The sequence below is a fragment of the Sarcophilus harrisii genome, chromosome 1 (assembly GCF_902635505.1).
Source record: "Sarcophilus harrisii chromosome 1, mSarHar1.11, whole genome shotgun sequence".
Taxonomy (NCBI): domain Eukaryota; kingdom Metazoa; phylum Chordata; class Mammalia; order Dasyuromorphia; family Dasyuridae; genus Sarcophilus; species Sarcophilus harrisii.
Window position 1 is genome coordinate 202,030,748 of NC_045426.1, and position 21,557 is coordinate 202,052,304.

At 34.3% G+C, this 21,557-nt stretch overlaps 1 protein-coding gene across 1 annotated transcript in view; it reads right to left on the bottom strand.

Annotated features, from left to right (window-relative positions):
• MAN2A1 (mannosidase alpha class 2A member 1) overlaps window positions 1–21,557 on the bottom strand; it is a 164,038-nt gene that overhangs the window by 75,388 nt on the left and 67,093 nt on the right. The window contains exons 7-9 of the mRNA XM_031968631.1: window positions 19,990–20,176; window positions 10,926–11,103; window positions 7,485–7,687 (exon numbers count right to left, since the gene is read on the bottom strand). Of these exons, the coding sequence (XP_031824491.1) occupies window positions 7,485–7,687; window positions 10,926–11,103; window positions 19,990–20,176 (568 nt within the window). The remainder of the gene's footprint in view (window positions 1–7,484; window positions 7,688–10,925; window positions 11,104–19,989; window positions 20,177–21,557) is intronic.

Below are 21,557 nucleotides of genomic sequence, written 5' to 3' on the forward strand. Positions count from 1 at the left end.
AGCTTAAGAAAAGAAAGGGGCCTGACCATTTCAGTCCCTTGCTCATAATTCTTCAGCAGTTCCCTAAGGTCTCAAAAATAAAATCCTCGTGTCAGAATTTTTTAGCCATTTACCATCTAGCTTTCATATACTTTCTTAATTCATAATTCCACATTATTTCCTAACACCCTCTATTAGTAGTTTACAATCTTTACAATCTCAGAAATAGCTATCACCCTCAGGATCTCAAGAGTTTTTTTTTTAAACTCCTTAAACATGCTTAAAAGACATTCAGGTGAGGTAGAGCCAAGATGGTAAAGTAGAGCATACCAGCCAAGCTCTCCCAATGTACCTTCTAAAAAACTAAAGTAATTCCTATAAGAAAATGCAAAAGTGGCACAGATAGATAGATAAACAGATAAATGAATAAATAAAGGAGGGAAGAAGGGAAGGAAGGAAGGAAAGATCACAGGGAGATATTTAGAAAGTTAAGAGGAAGAGATCTGTGTGATGCGCAGCAATACCAGCTGTTCCCCTTGAAGGTAGTTGCACTAACAGCAGCAAAGGCAGTAACTTGGCCCAGAGATGGTCAAGTGTTTGGAAAACCGGTCAAAAAGATCACAAGAGCCCCCTCTACCAGCACTGAACACTCAATAGAGAGTTATTCTGCAACTCCAATGCCCATACTCAGTTCTGGGTCAGCTTCAAGGAAAAGAGTAAAAATTTTGATCACAAGGGGAGGATGAGCCTTGGTTCCAGGAAAGAGAAATGCTTAGCACGTGTAACTACAAAACAATTGGGCCTTTCATATATAAAGAGCAGAGGAACAGTGAATATAACTTTCCCAGGCTCACACAACCTAGGAGGTACTGAAAATTTAGAGACACCCAGAACTAGTTGGAAAGACAGCTGCATGAAAAAACCTGTGATGCAGAATCCCAGTCCCTACTCCCAGAGAAGCGGTATGTGTGTGTGTGTGTGTATTTTTTCTCTTTAGTTCGTCTTCCTTTTTTGGCAACATGTCTAACATAGAAATGTGTTGCATTGGATTTGATATCACTTTGCTTGCCATCTCAATAGGTGGGAGAGAATCTAGAGGGAAAGAGAGAATCTGGAATTAAACATTTTTTTTTTTAATTTTAATTTTCCCAGTTACATGAAAAAACTTTTTTTGGATGTTATATATGTAAATACATTCCTTATCTTCTTTCAAAGCTCAACACAGGCACAATAAGTTTCTTTGGTTCTCACATTCCTCTGGTTACTGACGCTTTCTCCTACCCCAAATTATTTATTAATATATACTTTGTGTATTTCAAAAAAAAAAAAAAAAAAAAAAGAAGAAGAAACTAAATAACCTGAGAACAGGAACTGTCTTGTCTTTGGTTTTACATTTCCACTGGCTATGCACATAGTGGGAAAATTAAACTTCTATTCACTGATGCAAGAAATACTTCTATCATTAATTACTACTAATTTTATTTCATATATTACCAGGAAGAAAAAATCACCACTTAGCAGCAAGCAAGTGTGAGAAAGCAACCAGATTACCTAAAAATAGCTATGAAAGGGAAGGGAAAAAGGTTTAGTGTGATTTTTGATGATTTGGTTTCAAATAACTTGGAAATCTATCCACTCTTACCCTTAAAGATAGATCAATACAAAGTACTCACTCATGTCCAACTCCATATAAAATTACTAAAAGGAACAACAATGAAAACAAATGGAGAATATTCATGAAACACAAATACTATGATTTTCCAAGCTCAAGGGACTGGGCTAGGCACTGGGTTTTTAACATATAAAAGATAGTGGTCTATCTCTCAAAAGAATTTATATTCTAAGAAAAAAAAGAATGATTTAAGGTAGTATGTGTAAGATAAAGAGGACATCCAAGAAAAAATGCAATAAGAAAATTTAAAAGCTACATGATTTTTAGTTGTAGTGATTCATAGAAGCATAGAAAATGGGAATTTTAAAAAGATGATTTCACAGCAGGTGAAAAGGAGTTAAGTGTATTTAAGGTACAGGTAGCTCTCTTCTTCCTAACAAAAAATAGCCTTTAGGGGAAACTAGGTGGTGCAGAGGATAGAGCACCAACCCTGAAGTCAGGAGGACCTGAGTTCAAATTTGACCTCAGACACTTAACATTTCCTAGCTGTGTGAACCTGGGCAAGTCACTATACCCCACTTGCCTCAACAAAAAAATTTTTTAAAAAAAGCACCCTTTACTTCATTATTTTTTAAATGTCTATTTTAGCAACATTTTACAACATAATCAACTTTTCAGACGAGTCAAGAATGGGGAAAAGGTTAATTAAAAGGGATAATTTTAATATTTCTAAAAGAAAAGTTGACCCATCCCTCCCACAAAATTAAAAATCTAAAAATCACTTAAATTCCATTATCAGAAAAGAAGTAGGCAAAATTTTGGCAACTTCACTATCTAGAAGGTAAGAGTCAAAAGAATTCAAAATATTCTTTTTAAAAAAAATCTTCATTGTGATCAATTATGCCCAACTTTTTGGTAATAATGTTTGCCTCCCATTGTGCCATAGTGCCCACTGCACCTTGGGTCTTTCTGTTGTGCCAGTTTTCTTTGATAACTCTACCTCAGTTTTCCTGAATTGTTCTACCTCAATTTCCCTGAATTGTTCTGCCTGGCTGCAACATCCCCCCTCCTAATCATCATGATCCAGACAAGGAGAAAGACCTTCTTTCTTAGACATCATGACCCCAGACCTTCCCTACTTATCAGAATGCCCAGTGCCTCCCCACCTTCTGTCATTTTTCTTCTTTATTCCAAATTATCAAAATGTCTAGTGCCTCCCCCCACCTTGTCAGAGCCGGACTGATACTCCATTCCTGACCTCAGTGCTCTGACTCCATCCCTGCCTCAGTCTACTTGGTCAGTCACTTGGAACCACGTATGTATATATATTTCATGGGAGACATCCATTAGCTGCTGGATGCTGGATTCTTGGAGATGATAGTCTCATTCAGCCCTGGGTCCAAATCATGGAAACATTTGGTCCCAGTAAATCTCTCCCTTTCAAATAAAACATTAAAAACTCTCTAATCTCTATCTTGCCTCAGTTTCTCTAGCATTACAACGCTTGTAGCTGTTACCACCTTTTTTTTTAACCACTCTTCTCAGTGATGAGAACTCTAAATACCAGATTGTGAACTCCATCTAAACCAGCTTCTCAGGAATTGCTAATACAAGTTCATCCTCTTTCTATTATCAATTATAATCAAGTTAGTTTTCCCAGATTGTCTTGTTAGTATAGAATAATGTAAAGCAAGAGACCATTGTTAATCTATCCATCAGTCTGCAACCTCAGAGGCAGCCTGGACTGGCATATCTTTGGACCTCCAAAATCCTTCCTGGTTCTTCCTCTTCCTCTCTAGATTCTGCCTCCATGGCTCCTCCCCCTCTCCTGAGTCTTTAAAAATCATTCTCTCCCCAAAGCAAATTGCTTAAATCATCTGATTATACCTTGCTTAGTCATGGTTGCTTAAATTTCATGTAATAAATGGCAAACCTCTGTAACCTGTGTCATGGTTGTTGTAGGTTATGAATCACTATGCTCTCCCAATTTTATTTCATATTTCTACTCCAAATTATCATTTCACATGGTGCCTATTATTACTTCAATAGTCTCAGGCAATTTGTTCTCCTCCATAGCCAGCTCCCTCAGGCTCTAGTTCATCCCCATTCTTCACCAAAAATAAAATATCAAGTAGGCAGTCTGGCTGGAATATATAATATATATGTGAAATAAGGCTAGAAAGACAGGGTGGAATCAGAGACTGTGAAACTCCTTAAATGCCAAGATAAGGAGGATTTTACCCTAAGATCAATGAGTATTTTTGAGTGAGGTACTAACATGGTTAAATTTATGAATTGTCAAAGCAAATTAAGAAAATTAACCTTCCAGCTATATTAGAAATGAATTAAAGGACTGGAGACCATTTGGAAGGAACTATCACAATATTTCAAGTGACAGGTGATTAAAATCTAAACTAAAGTAGTGGCAGTTCGAGTAGAGAAATGAGATAATATGAAAAATTATTCTACATGCAGAACTGATGGTACTGGCCAACTGACCAGAGATGGGGATTAAAGGAGAGAGATAGTAATTAAACAAAATAATTTAAAGAAAAGTGGCTAGAGCCCCAGATCTGGAATGAGGAGGGAACAGATTTCAGATCCTGCCCTAGATATTTACCAACCCTCTTAAAAACACCTACCTTCCCGGTGAAGATAAAATAAGAAAACATTTGTAAAGTACTCTGTAAACCTTAACACCTATAGAAATGCAAGCTGTTATTCCTCCCATCTAAACCATACATTCATATCTTACTCCATCTGTCCCTAGGTTTACCCTCATAATGACATCTAATCCCTCCATTCCTTAGTATTTTATCAAGTTACTTACCCTTGTTTTGACTTTTCCACTTCCTCCCTTCTCAAACCTAGAGTTAATTATTTAGTTCACTTCCTTCTCCTTGGTTCTTGAAGAGGACCCAAGATATCAGGGAGTGATGCCATGAGAAGCAAATGAACTTCATTCAAATAAAGGAGGGCTCTACAGTCACAGACTCACTTTTTCCTGTATCTGGGTCCAGTGGCAAGACATAGATCTAATCAAGGCTGGAGGTAATTCTGAGTGGGAGACCTGACCCGCCTACAATAAGTCCCAGGTCAAGCCCCACTTGGAGCCATAGTTTGGGTCCAAAATGACTCAAAGTAAATGTAAACAGCAATTATTTCTGTTGTATCTAGAAACTCCCAGGGTCTTTCCCTCCCAGATTAGTGACTAGGTAAAAGAGCCCATTCTCTGCCTTATTTCTTACCTGATTGGGCAAAGTCTTAGTCAAACTGAATTCAACTCTACATTTTGTTGGATGATCAAATCTCCAGATCCTTAGCCCTGGTCAAATCAGAACCTTACATAACTCTCACCAGTCATCTCTTCAACATCTATTTCATGCTGCTGAATAAAATTGGTATTGTAGATCCACTAAAATTGATAGCACCTAATCTCAATGGGGCACTCTTTGCAATAAGCTAATCCTTTCACTCCTCTGATTAGTTCCCTATTATCTCACTCCCAATAGAGGCTGTTCTAAACCTTCAGTTCTCTTCTCATAACCTTCACAAACTCAACTGGGACTCACATCTCTTACTGAGAAAACTGAAGCTATATGCCTTGTGCTCCCCCTTTTTATTACAATTTCTGATGAAGTAGTCCTTCTTGCCAAGGCTAACTATGATAAATGTGACTTTGGTCCTAACCTTTCTCATCTTTGCCAGAGTCTTCCTCTTCAATCATCCCTCTCTAAACTTCCAGTTCTTCCAATCCATTAGTAAGTTTCAGTCTCCTGATTTGTAAAAAATATTAGGCTAAAATATCCTCTCAAGAAGAACACATATATGTATTACACACATGTGCTCCCTTTTTCACTTAAAGAACCCCCAAAATTGTTTTTGTCTGTCTCGAATTTCTCTGTCATACACTTCAACACACTCCAACTCTCTGTAATTTAGCTTTTGATTTTTAACACTCCAATGAAATTGTTTTTTCCAAAATTACCATCCTTTCTTAAATGCCAGATACTATGATCCTTCCTCAGCCTTATCCTTCCTGATTTTCTGCTCCATTTGACACTGTTGATCATCCTCTTCTCCTGAAAATTCTCTCCTCTCTGGATTTTTGTAGCTATATTCTCAGCTGGTTTTTCTCTTACTTTGTCTAAATATTCCCTTTCAGTCTTGTTTGCTGACTATGTGCCAGGACACCAGGGAAATAGTGAATTAACCGCACACTTCCACAATACTAACCAAGGTGTTGTGCACAAGAAAAATGCAGTGTTGGCCTAAAGCAGAATAGTTAGATATGTTTTTAAGGTGGATTGAACTGAGACAGCTATGGTTCTTTTGGGCAAAAAAAAAATATTAAAGTGTTTTTAGAACTTTGGCAGAGAGCTTCTAAGAATCCAGGAAACTATTTTACCAATTGCTTGTAACTTCCTGACCAGAAGTTTTTAATCTGCTTTTATCTTACTGAATTGCTTTTTAGACACACTAAGAACTGTTCTACTTGGAGGTATTTTAATATATTTTTATTAAATATGTTAATTATCTGAATACTCAAGTTCTAAATGATCCATTACATGGTTCCAAATCTGGAACAGCAGAAACATGGAGCATAATTTATATCATGTCCCATACTGGTAGATAGATCATAATGCTTTCTTTTGGTAACTCTTTTCATATCTTTTCTCATTGTTTTGTGTGTGTGTGTGTGTGTGTGTAGACGTACAAGCACACGCATGTGCGCCTGCCTCTCAAGCTATTATCATAGGTTTAATCCCAATGTTCAGCTGTCATAGCTATAAATCATCCTGAGTTCAAATCCTTTATCACCACTTGGTATTTGAATATTTAAACTAAAAACAAATTATGTATCCCATAAACATCTCAACTCAATGGGTCTAAAAGCAGAAATGATTTTCTCTTACAAATATCCCTATTTCCAACTGATAAAATTACTTAACCTCTGGTACACCTATGCCTCCATTTGTAAAGTAAGAGTGTTTAAGTTCCCTTTTGTTTAAAGGGACAACTTTTAAGTTTCCTTCTAAATCTTATGACTATAAATATTAAGTTTTGGATTAGCTGAAGATCTAAATTGGCAGAAAGAATTCAAGTCCCAAGTACTCTCCAAACTCCACAAAATCAAAGGTAAGAAAAACAATGATATTCAGAAATTAACAATGATTTTTAAATTTGTTGAAAAGATTTTTCACAGAAAATGATAGTAACAAAGGTTTCTTCATCTTAACCATGTAACATTCACAGCTTTTGTAGCACTTAAACCCATATGCCAAAAAGAAAAAAAATTCTTAAATTTTTAATAATGTTAAATTTTAAAATGTTATAAAAGATATAATACTAATACCATAATTTGGAAAAATATATAAGGTTGTATTTAACAAGTATTTAAAAGGATATAACACATATTTAATTTTTCCTTGATTATAAATTTTTAACAAGGATTATCATGAATTCCAGCAAAACCAATGCCTCATCAAAAAATGGTACCGCAGATTTTTTCACCTTTCCTTTTGTTTTTTGGGAGAGCTCTTCTCATTTCTGTTCTCTCTCAATTTAAAAGGACTTCACTGGAATCTGAGAGCATCTCCTAAAGTGTCATCTCTTTAATATAAAGCTTTTCACATGAATGTGGTTACTACAAGGTTCTGTGATCATCACAGGTCAGCTGTGGTTACTGGACAAATGGTCTCCATATAAATAAAGTATTAATAAATACTATTTTAGCTGACACACAATCAGTATGATGTGGGGCAAGGAAGAAAGAAAAGAATCCAAGAATAAAACTCAGGATCTCTAATTAGCTCATATATTACATAATTTTAATAAATAAAACTATTGCTCCAAGTCTACAAAACATGTACTTTGAAACTATTATTCTTACCTTAAGTAGGACTCCATTATTCTATCCATTCGTTTATAGAAGGGTCTTGACGTAAAATATCCACTCCAATAATGATCATCTCTATCAGCATAGGTGAAAAAATCTCCACTCAAAACGGGAAATAATGATTTAGTATTTTTTGTGTGTTGTGTAGCTACTTTATGCAAGGCATCAAAATAATCCGATATAGTGCCAAATTGAATCTGTTTGGAAAAAAAACAAGTGTATGGAGTGAAAATACTGTTTCAACACATACTTTGATTGATCAGAGGCATGATAATAAAATTTGGCAAGTACTAATTAATGATTATTTTCTTACAACAAATTTGAAATTACCAAAGCAGATCTCATATGCATGTATAAACTGTTGTGAAAAGAGAAAAAAGCAGAAGCTAAAGTGAAAAACACTTAACTTATAAACTGTTAAGTTCTTGACTGCTTTTTGAAAGGGATAAATGAAAAACTCAAAACTCAGGATTTTATAAATCAAAACGATGACAGAAATAAGTAATACTTGGAACAGAAGGAAGACTATTCTATAAGTTTAAGATTAACAGGCTTCAATAACATGAAAAATCATAATATAATGGAAAGGAATATCTACTAGGGCAACAAATCATAAAAACATATTGTTTAGAAACTCTATTATTTGTCCATGAGAGAGCAGCATGGCTACAAAATACAAACAACAAAAAAAATGTGATATTTATCCACTTGAAAATATATGATTAAGTCAAGTGTTCCTGATTAATGATTAAAACATTAAATTTTTGAAAATCATTTGGAGATTACTTTATCTTTAATACATAAGAGGAGAAAAATACAGGTTTGCACTAGGCAGTCTTGTATAATATATTAAAAATATGTAAAGTAAAAAATATTTCTGTGGGAATTCTTTAAATCAGGGATTCCCAATCTTTCTGAAGTCAGAGACCCCTTCTCACAATACATTTTAAATTCATAAAATAAAATATATAAAATTGTAAGAGAGTGATTGTTCTGAAATAGTTACCAAAATATTTTTTCCAAAAAAGTTAAGGAAAAATAAGTTCATGGACACAAGATTTAAAAATCCCTACTTACTTTATTTATTCATTCATTTATTGGTTTTGCTGAGGCAATTGGGGTTAGGTGACTTGCCCAGGGTCACACAGCCCTATAGGAAGTATTAAGTATCTGAGGCCAAATTTGAACTCAGGTCCTCCTGACTTCAGGGCTGGTGCTCTGTCCACTGCACCACCTAGCTGCCCCCAAAATCCCTACTGTAAACATATAAGTTGTTCATGTCATGATTTCATAATTTTTGTATACATGCATGGGAACAGACACAAAAATCATGTTTCACTTTTCTTGAATCCATTTTCTATATTTGGGCATGTTAACAGCTTGAACCACAAAGCCCCAGAAAGCAAAACTAAAATACAACTTCTTTATTAATTTTCTCCAAAAATAAAATTAAGTTCCATCTCTGAAATTCTCAACTTTCAATTGAAACGTAAAAGAATACAATAAATATAAATGCAAGCAAATCAAAAACCTCTTGAGAAACAAATACTGCCTAGTCACTCAGTATTGCTTTAATAAAACAAGTCATTTCTGAGTGGAAAAACATATGGCATATGCAGATTTTAGTAAGAAGGAGCACAAGGCAACCATAAGAAAGGTGCTAAGCTTAATAAATACTGAGCATTAAGTAATGTCACCAAAAACATTTGATACGTAATATTTATGCTACAATCATTAGACTAGACAGAATGTATAAGCCTAGTTACTACTATCATGGAATGATATTAGCAAATACAAAGTCGTTTAATCTCTAGAATTACCTTTGAGATATCTTTGAGAAAACACTCATTTTGCTTTTTTTTTTTTAATTTTTTAAAAAAATATCAATAATATTAAAAAATATTCAATATAGTTCAGTATAGTTCAGAGGTGCTAACCTCTTTACCATTAGTTTCTTTCAGCCAGAATCAGACTGAAATGTAATCTGGAAACGTTTAGCAAAGTATAATAAACCACAGAAAACATAGTAAGTGGCATATAGCAGGTGCTTAATAAATGCCAACTAAATTAAAATTTAAAATAAAAAGCCCATATAATACATTAAAAATACAAATAAAGACAAAATAAATTTTTCTATTAATTCTTAGTGCTCTGAGATCTAAACAAATATCTAAGGCACTTGATATATTAATTCCTTAAATAAAATGCGTATAATTTCAAATTATTTTATTTTGGTTCTCTTGGTTAAAAAAAGAAAAAAGTCAAGTTCTCAATATTTACAATTGTGAATGAATGTGTGTAAAGCAATCATATCAATGACAACATCCTCAACATAATATTGAATTGTAAACATTTTCCTCCTCTCATTTCTGATCACCTGAGAGTGGCATTGATAGATTTATTCTCTCTCTTTTTTTTTTTTTTTTTTTTTTTATTTAATAGCCTTTAATTTACAGGATATATACTAGATTTATTCTCTAAGCATAGATCATTTCTGTGATTCAATCACAGGAAAAAAAAAAAACATCAAGAGAAAATTACAGCATTAGAATCATTATGTCCTGATATTTTCAATCAAATAAGAGATAATAAATTCTCCATTCTTTAAGGGAAAAAAAAAATCAAGACTCAAAATCTTATAAAGTTAGTTGACTACTAACTATGTGCCAGGCATAATGCTAAACACTAGAAATTTTCCAAAAAAAATTTTTAAAATCCCTACCCTCAAGGAATGTACTTTACCCTGGGAGAGACAATACATAAAGAATTAGATAATATGAGATATACGAAGGAGATAAAAGGAATTTGAAAGGGGGAAGCATAGCCCTCCTGGAGGCCTCACGTTTTAAAGTCTAGTCTTGAAGGAAGCCAGAGAAAAACTAAGGAACAGAGGTGGGGAGGCAAAGTATTCTAAAAAGGAAGCCACAGAGTCGAGAAAAAAGGGTTATGCTGGAGATCTGCAAATTAAACTTCAGAGAAGATTGACTCAGTATAGTTTAGAGGTGCTGACTTCTTTACCATTAGTTTCTTTCACCAGAACCAGACTGAAATGTAATTTGGAAATGTTTAACAAAATATAATAAAATACAGAAAATATTAATTTGTTTTTCTAAGTCAATATGCAACCCAAGGAGATACCTTTCTATCTAAATTTGACAACACTTGTATAGTTGAATCATAGAGGGGATGGAGGAAAGCAAGGTTGAAGAAGATTGAAAAAGTAGGAAGAGATCAGAACATAAGAATTTAAATGACTAACAGAGGACTTTATAGTTTGATTCTGGAGGAAATGATTTTCATCTCAATAAAATATAGTTTTACATAAAATCTATAATTCTAAAAGACAGAGAAACACAATGCAAAGAAACTAGAACAATTTTATTAAGAAACCTCAACTTTAACTACATTACTTATATCTAAATATTTTCAAATTACCTTAACATGTAATTCGGGTTGAGAATTCAAATAATCAAAAATTCTCTGATAATTCTGGTACTGCTGATCCCATTCTGAGCTTTCAGTATAACGGAAATCATCTCCTAGAGGAGCCAAGAGTACTTTAGTACGGTAAAGTTTTGACTTCTTTCTGTATTGGTCTAACAACATCCATGCCCTTTAAAAACAAAATCAGTTTAATAAAATTTAGAAGGGGGGTAAAAGTCCTTTGACCAAAAAGAAAAAAAGTTATAAATAATGAAAAATGCTGTATGTCTTTATATATGTATGAGATAAAAATAGTAATAATAAATGAAATGAAATTCCAATATAAATAAATTTGCTGTAAAAAAAAATTGATTATTTTAAATTGTTTATCTAACTGATGCACTTTTATTTCATGTTCATTTCCAAATATATCTCTCCTTTCCTCTCCATATCTCTAAACTCTCCAGTCCTTGAGGGAAAAAAAAAGAACTTTAAAAGAAAATGCAGTTTAACAAAACCATCCTATTCATCAGTAATTATAAACATATTAAACAATCAATGTCCATAGTCCCCTATGTCTCTAAGAAAAGATGGGGGTTAAGTTTTTCTCTGCTCTATTCCAGAGTAAAAAAAGTATTTAAAAAAATTCATTTTGTTTTTATTGTCCTTTGAACTTTGAATTTGTAGAAATTGTATATATTGCTCCTCTGGTTCTTATTTCATTATTAACTGGTTCCTAGTAAGTTTTCTCATGTTTCTCTGAATTTCTCACACCTGTTGTTTCTTATGATATAGTAACATTCCATTACATTTGTGAACTATAGTTTGATTATTCAGTCCTATTTTGTTTCCATTTTTATATTAGCATAAAAATTTCTACAATATACTTTTTTTGGTATGGATAAGACCTTAAGTTTCTGTTTTTCTCCTCTTTGGAGATGTATACACACACACACACACACTCTCTCTCTCTCTCTCTCTCTCTCTCTCTCTCTCTCTCTCTCTCTTTCTCTCTCTCATTAGTAGGGGAACTTCTGGGTGGGGAAAGTAGTACCTTTTAAAATATAATTCCAAATTGCTTTGAGAACAGATCTCCAATTACAGTTCTACCAAAAAAAGGTATTAATGTGCTTGTTGTTTTTAAATACCTATAATGTTAACTATTCATATTTTTGGCATAGGTAACCAATTTTCTGTGAATGCAATAATTCCAGCAAGTTCTTTTAACTAGCCTTTTTCTTATTATTAGTGATTTGAAGTAATTAGTATAATAGCTTTCACACTTTTTGGAGAACTGTTTGCGCATAGTCTATTAAAGAATAGAACTTTGTCTTAAATATTTATTGTAATTCCTTATTCATACCAAATATCAGAGACATGAAATGCAAAGATTTTTTTTTTGTAATTGAAAGCTTCTTTTTATCCTATCAGCATTGATTTTGTTTAGACATACATTTCTAATTTGTTTTGTCCAGATTCAATAATCCCATTTGTGAAAGATATCTCCTGTTGTTGTTGTTTTTTTATAAATATTATGTGACTTAATATTTAGAATGAATAATCATTTTGACAAAAGGACAGACAATTTTAAAACTTTTTTTTTTTTTTGCTAGTTTGTCTTACAGTTTTCCAAGCAATTCTTAGCAACAAGTAAAATCCTCTAAAAGTATGCAATGTTCTTGGGTTTAATGAATACTGGATTTACTGTATGTTTCAGTTTCTTTATCTAGATTGTTTTACTGACGTACTTTTCTACTTTTTTAAAAATTAGCAACAAATAGTTCAGATAATTACTGATTTATAATGTAATTTAAGTTGTATAACTGCTATTCACCTTTCATTCCCACTTTTTCATTATTTCTTGTAAGATTTTTTTTTTTAATTGTAAATGTATGTGATGTTCCTTCAACCTCAAGTATGATCATTTTTCTTTCTACTACCACTGACTATAATGGCCAAATTACTTCTAAGATCAAATAAAAATTTGGCTATGTGGCATGTAAAGTCTTTCAAAACTTAGTTCCAACATTATTATATATTACTTATCTTCACAAACACAGACACCCACACACCCACACATGCACTCGTCACTCTATCTGTCTCTCTCCAATAAAGCCAAACTGACCTTGCTGTTCCTCACCCATGACACTCCATCTCCAATTTCTATACCTTTAACTTGCTATCTTCTCATTCCTGGAAAGCATTGCCCTCTGACTTCGGCTCATTATTCAAAATATCAATACTGTATTCATCTGTATCTTTTGCTTGGGTTCCCTACATCACTATTTTTATTACCTTATACCTTACAAAGGATAAGATTTGAATCTTCACTTTTGAAAATTTATAAGCTCTTTACATCCAACATGAAGATATGTCAGGCAAAGACTTACATTTTGTTATGATGTTCAGTCATTTCAATCATGTCTGACTCTTTGTGACCTAGTGGGGGTTTTCTTGGCAAAGATACTAGAGAGATGTGTTATTTCCTTTTCTAGCTCATTTCACAAATAAAGAAACTAAGCAGGATTAAGTGATTTGCCTAGTGCCTGAGAGTAGATCTGAACTCAGGTGAATGAGGCTACCTGACTCCAGACCTATCACTCTATCCATTACATTACCTTGCTGCTATTACATTCAAGGATATACCACAGGTTTTAATTATCTAAGCTCTCCATCATTTTCTTCAAATGTTTTTTTTTTTTTAAGTTAAATTAGCTCTAAGAATAGATATATATTAAAAATACTAAATGATGTCTTTTTGCTGTTCAGTTATTCTTATTTTATTAGATACTATACTACTTAGTATAATTGCTTAATAATTATTTTCACCTGTTATCTTTAAGTACAATGTACTTTCACTAATTATCCCTTAATATAATATTGTTTTTGCTTGCCTAATGACAACTATAAATTTATGGAATCACCTAACAGTAATTTTTTCCAGACTTTTATTTTCATTTTTCACAGATATATATTTTCTGATGTCTTTCTTATATAATGCAAACTGTCCTTATCCATTCTGATATTGAATTTCATTTTATTCAGATGTTTAATCTATTCACATTTAAGATTATGATTATTAGGCTTGTATTTTCCTACATCTGTGACTTTGGTACTGACTTTTATTCCTTTCTTTTAAGTGAGCACTCTATCCCTGAAAATAATTTTGCTTCTACTACTTTAATGTTAGTCATTTCTCATGGATCTTCTCCCTTCAACTGTTCACATTTACCTGTCCTATTTTAAATCCTATTAATTTATTGACATGGTTAATTTTATATGTCACCTCCCTGCCCATATAGAGAAACATAGGATTCAAAACTGTTTCTTTCAGTGATTCTTCCCTCTAATCTCTTAACATTCTCATTTGGTGCTCTTGAAAAAAAAAAAAAATCACTTAATTTGTTCTGCTTCTTTTTCTATTAACTTTGATTCTGATTTTTATTTTCTCACTTGTAGTCTAAACATTCTTTGTCAAGATACCAAATGTGAATGCCCTCTACTATTCTCCTGCATCCTCTTTTGGGGTTATTCCATTTTTATATCTTTACCATAAGTGTATTTAAAAATTTTTTTTTGTTTAATTTATTTTAGCAGGACCTTTTATTCTTGATTGTGCTTCATACTTAGAAATATTAATACATAAATTCATGAATAACAGTTGAAAACTTCCATACGTGGGCTCCCTCATTAGGTTGTAAGCTCCTTGAAAGCAGTCTTACTTTTCTACATGTTTGGCACAATGCATTATACATAGTAATCACTTACTATAAGTTTTAATCATTCTTTCATGTGACAGGAACTAGCTTATATGCTGGTACAAAAAGACTAATCCTATTTCCTATCCTGAGAACAGTCTCATTACTGCTACAAACTAGGCATGGTGTGGGTGTGGATAGATAGATAGGATAGATTGATGGATGGATGGGTGGATGGACAGACGGACCTTCCCTTTCCCAAGCCTCTTCATGTCCCTCTCTCTTGAAGTTTCAGTAAAGGGAGTATCACTAGAATGTTGTCCTTTGTTCTCGAAAAGGATAAAAATGGCACCACTATGTTTAAGAGTCAAGTTAAAATGAGTCTGACTGTGACTGATCAGATCAATAGAGTTTGGAATGCTCTGCCCACAAGTTAGACACAAATAGTCTCTATAAATATTCAGGATGGACTCTTATTTTATGTGTCTTGTGTTTCTTCTGAGCTATCCAATTCTGCTTTGTCCCTACAGCACAGCACCTTCTCTGATGAGGGCATGACATGCAGGGCAGTCCTGTGCCAGACTCTCCAATGTTATACAGTCAATTCTAAAGTTCTTAAGAGAAACCTTGAGAAGGAGTATCCAATGGCATCCATGGATATCTTCCATCATAATATCTCCTTATTTTCATTAAGGAAATTATATTTCCTTAATAAAGAAATAAGGAAAAACATTAAGAAAGTGTTTAATAATACCCTATATATTCTCTTTTCTTGAGTATGACGAGGTTCTTAACCTCTCCATCCTAAGACCATTTCTTCCATTTCATTTACTCTCTTCTGCCACACCATTAACATTTCCCACTGTATGATTTCTCCCATGAAAATTTGCTGTTTTGGTACTGAAACTGTCAAGTTTAACCAAAGTTTAAGCTTTGGACTTTCAAGTACAAGAACTTCTCATATGGATCAAAGATCTGATCAGTTACCACTTCATCATCTGGGCAAAATATGATATGGGGACAGCAATTTAAGAGTGCAATGCTAAGCTGTATTGATACATAAAGTGGTAAAGATGAGGAAAACAAGAGAGAGCAGAAAGTATTGGGAAGATGGCTTGAGAGAGGGATCATGGCACAAAAAAGAAAAGGATTGTGTAAGGCAAGGCCTAGAAGGAGAAGTGAAAAGCCAACAGATTGTGGGATAGGGGGATCTGAGAATTCTTGAACAATACATTAATAGGCATCAAAGATATGGACCACCTTTATGTATGGCGAAGGGAGGATGAAAGAATAGGACATGGGAAGTAAGTAGTTTGAGGAAGTGAATCCTTAGGTTATTTGAGGGAGTCAGTATATATGTTGAAGTCCCTTAGCATTAGGACAAAAGTTTGAGGAGGAGAGAAAGTGTTAATCATATAGTAAACCCATAGAAAAAACAAGAGGAATAACTGAGTCTATAGATAACAGCCACTACAATTTGGATTGTATAATAAATATGAACTGCACGAACCTCAAAGGGGATATTACTGAGAGATAAAGGTAGACAAACCTAGAAGGAATATAACAACTTCCTTGCTTCAATTAATTAACCAAGGAGAATGAGTGAAGTATCAGCCAGTAGAAGAAAGAGTGGCCAAAGAGGATGTGTCATTTTGGGAGTGGGGGGAGGGGGGAAAGATAGATTTCAGTATTAACTGTAGATAGAATGAAAAAAGAAAAGACTTTAGGATGAAGGGAAGCTTATCACCTACAGAAAACTCCACAGGGCACCATGAAAGGGCTGCGTGACGTTTAGTTGAAATGTGGAAATGGCAAGATTGAGGAAGATAATAAGAAATTAGATGCTATGGCAAGGGAGGCAGCAAAAATGGAGTTTTATATAAGGATCTATAGGTTTTGGAATGATTGGGATATGAAGGATATGATTAGATATGAGAATGTTCAACACTGTGTGTGGATAGAGGCACTCTTCCCAAAGAATACTAAAGATCAGGTGAGGTCAAATGTACAATAAGATGGTAGTCACAAAGTCAAATGGGAGTTTGTTTCATTTGGCAAGAAAAGGGTAAAACAAGCGACCAAAGTCTAACCTGCAAAAAGGAAATTTCTTATTCTACAAGATCATTTCAGCCCTGAAATTCACATTTCTTGAGGACCTCTTTCCCTGAAGCTCCTTCAGAATGGAGGGCAAAGACCTCTCCTTTGTAGATCCAGAACCACTCCATTTTGAATCACTTCCATCTTATTTACACATGTATGTCTATATAGGGCAGCTTGGCGCAGTGGATAGAGCACTGGACTGAGTTCAGATATGATCTCAGACACTATTAGCTGTGTGACTCTGAGCAAACCATTTAATCCTGCTTGCTTTGGTTTGCAGGATTGTGAGCAGGAGAAGGAAATGATAAACCACTCCAGTGTCTCAGCCAAGAAAACTCCAAATGGGTCAACAAAAAGTTGGACACAACTGTAAAACAATAATATGTACTCTCCCATTAGTAGTTGCAATGCAAAACCCCAAAACAGGATATGCTGCAGTATCCTGTAGTAAAACCCATTTGAGAAACAGCTTAGACCTCCACATCATGTTATACAGAAATCCCTAATTCTAAAACTGGTTTAAAAAAAAAAAAGGATTATTTCACCAGATCAGTAGCAAGCATCAGCAACAAGGACCTTACCAATCAACTTTTATCCTATTTCTATTACTCTCCAATCCTACAAAAGCACTGCTCTCTCACTGAACAATGTGATTTTATTGGACCTCCTTAGAAGAACCACCCTTGCTGGCAAACTCAAAAAAATGTACAAATTCATGGCCAAATTACCTAATTATTCCTGTCCCTCCACATCTCTGAGAACCTCTATTTAAGGATGGAGTCCAGATCACCCATCTTTTCATATCTCAAATAGGGGCACTCCTTTGGACTGCCTCATCAAACCCCGTTACTTTTATTTGTCCTATCTCTCCTCTCCCAATTTTCTGCTTAAAGTTTTTTTTTTAATGTTGTCTTTCCTCATTAAATTGTAAACTCTTTCAGAGCAGAGAGTTTTATCCCTAAACTCAGCTCAATGCCTCTAAGCTACCTACTGAAATAGCAGATATGTACTTCTACTGCAGAGGTGTCACATAGGTCACAACTAAGGTTAAAATTTAATTGGAATAATATTTAACAGCAAAATAAAAATACAATGAAACACAAATATTACATTATAAAAGTCACCAGGTGAGCCTCAGAGTTTTTTGTTTGTTTTTTTGCTGAGGCAATTGGGGTTAAGTGACTTGCCCAGGGTCACACAGATAGGACGTGTTAAGTGTCTGGGGCCGGGTTTGAACTCAGGTCTTCCTGACTTCAGGGCTGGTGCTCTATCCACTGTACCACCGAGCTACTACCCACAGAGATCTTTATATATGGATTAGCAGACCCCATTTCTATGTAAGTCTGATACCACTGCTCTAGAGTCTGGCTTCTAACCCTATCATTCAGCCCAGACTGCTCTTTATTCAACATTACCAAAGATCCCTTAATTTCCAAGTTCTATGGCCTTTCCTCAATTCTCTCATCCTTTGACATTATTGATCATTTTCTTGACCTTAATTTTCTGCCTTTCAGACATTTTTCTTGCTTCTGGCTATCCTCCTATCAATCTAACCCCACCCCAACCCCCAGTCTCTTTTGCTATATCTGCATCCCTGTCATACCCAATAACCATGTGTGTCCAGGGCTATCCTGTTCCGGTTCTCCATGGTCCTGTGCCATCTTCTTTTCTCCTTCTAGAAATCTTTACTTGGTGATCTCATCAGCTCCCATGGATTTAGTTACCATCTCAGCTCTCAAATGTACCTATTCTAGAACATTTATTATCCTTCCTCCTGAATTCTACCCCTTCTACTCCCTTCCCTATTACTGCAGAGGACAACATCCTTTTCCTATAGTCCCTCAGGCTTGAAACCTAGGGATACTGGACACTCCACTATCCCTCACTCCCCCTACATACAACCTATTGCCAAGGCCTGCTGATTTTACCTTTGCAATATATAACATGCTTTCTTCTCTCCTTTAATACTGGCATCATTCTGATCTGATGCAGGCCCTTGTCATCTCACATCTGAAATATTCCAACAGTCTCTGCTGGTTGGTCTTTTATAAAGTACAGATCCAACATATCACTCCTTTACTTAATAAACTCCAATAGTTATCATTTCCAAGATCAAATATAAAGTCCTTTGTTCATAATTCAAAACCTTCATAATCATATTTCCCTCTCTTGCTCTCTCCCTTTCTCCATGTCTCTCTTCATTTTTTTTCCTCTCTCTTTCTCTCTCTCCATTTCTCTGTCTCCTCTGTCCCCAATTCACTGATAATGGCCTCCTTGCTGTTCTTTCCATAAAATATTCCAGCTCCTCCTGATTGGACATTCTCAGTGGTTATCATTCATGTATGGAATGTTCTCCTTCCTCATTTCCTTTTCCTGACTTCCTTCAAGATCAAATTAAAACTTCTAAAGCAAATCTTTCACAAATCTTTCTTATAATCTCTCCTCTCTGTTGATTATTTCCTATCTATCCTATATATAATTTACTTATACATAATTATTTGCAAGTTTTGCTTATAACAACAACAACCAATTATAAGAGCCTAACGTGCAAAGGACTGAACCAGATAATGAAAGCTGAAATATAGAAACAAGATAAATCTTATTCTCAATGATTCAACAATCTAAAAAGCAATAAAATGAAAAGGAACTGAATATTATACATTTAATTATAATGAGATTCATTACTGACAATCAATTTTTTTATAATAATAACATCAATTACTCATACAATGTTGGATTAAATGTAAACATTAAAATTTTCCTCCAACTCAGAAAACACAGTTTAAAGAATTGTACAATATACAAGGTACCCCAAGTCTTAGTAAGTTTAAAGTTACTAGAACTAAGCTTAAGCAGTTTAAGTTAATATTAAACTCTAATAGCTTCAAACTGTCTATTGAAGCACTCTTCAAGGTCACTGGGATCATTTTTAAACACATTAATAATTAAGTAATTAACACTTTCAAATACAATTAAATGCATTTTAGTGACAATATAATATACCATTTTTGTCAAGAACTAAGAAAAAATACAAAAGTACATACAGTGATTCATATATAAGAGAAGCCAATGAAGAGGACAAGAATAAAGAGATCGACAGCATAGTGCTGTTCGCTCTCCATAGTGGACCTAATGGTTATATATCTGAAACCATAGTATAAAGAGCTGTTTTATCTATTTTCATTAATATCTTAACAAGATATTAACTGAATACTTATTGTGCAGCAAACATTTTATGAAAGGAAAAGAATGCAGACATTAGCAAAATTTAACAGTACCTGTGATTGACATTTCCTTGATGTATTGCTTCTGGAGGGACTCTCCAGGGACAGCTGATTCTACCTCCAGGAAGTCGTTTAAAATCAAACTGGCAACATATTTTAGGATCAGGCCCACAAGTATGAGGGATATCATAACTATAAAATGGCATCATATGGCAAAATATATCTGTACTAGATCCCAAATCTAAAATTAAGAATATAACAATGAATATTATTAACAACTTTACTCCAAAATTCTCTAAAATTTTTATTTAATCATATGAGGGGGTGCCTGGGAGAATGATGGAACTGATTTCATAAATATAATCAGTAAATATTGACTAAGTGACTACTAAGTGCTAGTTATCGTGCTAATCAATAGACACAAAGGGGTGAGGACTGTCCCAGTCCTCAAAGAGTCCACAACCTAATAGAGGAAACAACAAGCAAATAGATAGAAATGAAGAAATTATTAGCAGAAGAAAGGCACAAGAATTAAGAAGAATCAAGAAAAGATTCCTGTAGAGATTTTAGTTGGGACATAAAAAGAAGTTGGGGAAGGCAGTAGGCAAAGATGAGGAGGGAGGGTATTCTAGACATGGGGGACAGCCAGAAAAAAAATACCAGAACTAAATGATAAAGGAACTTGTTTGTATAAAAGCAAGGAGGCCAGTGTCACTGAATCAAAGAGTACACGGCAGGGAAAAAAGTGTAAAAATATTGGCAGAGTGGGAATGCAGTTGATTGGGAAGAGTTTTGAACAAAGGATTTTAATTTGATATTGGACATGAGAGGAAATCACTGGAATTTAAGTGGAGGGAGGAGGAAAGGCAGGTGATGTTGTCAGACCTGTACTGTAGGAAAATCATTTTGCTTGCTGAGGAGGGAGGATTAGAAGATAAAGAATTGAGGCAGGCAGACCAACTAGCAGAATAATAAAATAATCAAGGTGTGAGGTGCTAAGGGCTTAGAGTGGTGGCTTTGTCAAAGAAGACAAGTTGTATCAAGGTGAAATAGCGAGGCCTTCTCAGCAGCCTGGTTAAGGGGAGGAGGAGGGATATAGTGATAATTGAGGAGCACAGGATGGCTCTTCAGTTGTGAGCCTGAAGGTCTGGGAGGGTATTGCTCTCTGTATTACCAGGAGGGTAGAAGGGGTTGGGGGGAGGGCATAGAGGGAAAAGATATTAAATTCTACTTTGCACATAGTGAGTTTAAGATGTTTTTGGGCCATCTAGTTAGAGGTGTCTGAAAGAGACTAGAGAGCAGCAGATAGATTCCAAATAAATAATTCTCTCAGAAAAGTATGTATAGCTTATTATTGGTAAGACCTGTTAGTAGAGCAGCAAAGGAAAAACTTGTAGAATTACAAATTGCTTTGGATCTAGGATGATAAGCTTGATGTAGATGCGCCTAGCAAGTAAATCACAAACATAATTTCAAAAGGCCATATATTCCAAGAAATATAAAGGCAATAAGTATTTAATGAAAATGGTTCAAAACAAGTACCAACCAACTTAAATAGTGTATCACTCTGAAAATTTGTTTGCAATGTATTATCATCTTTTATTTACATATGATCTATTTGC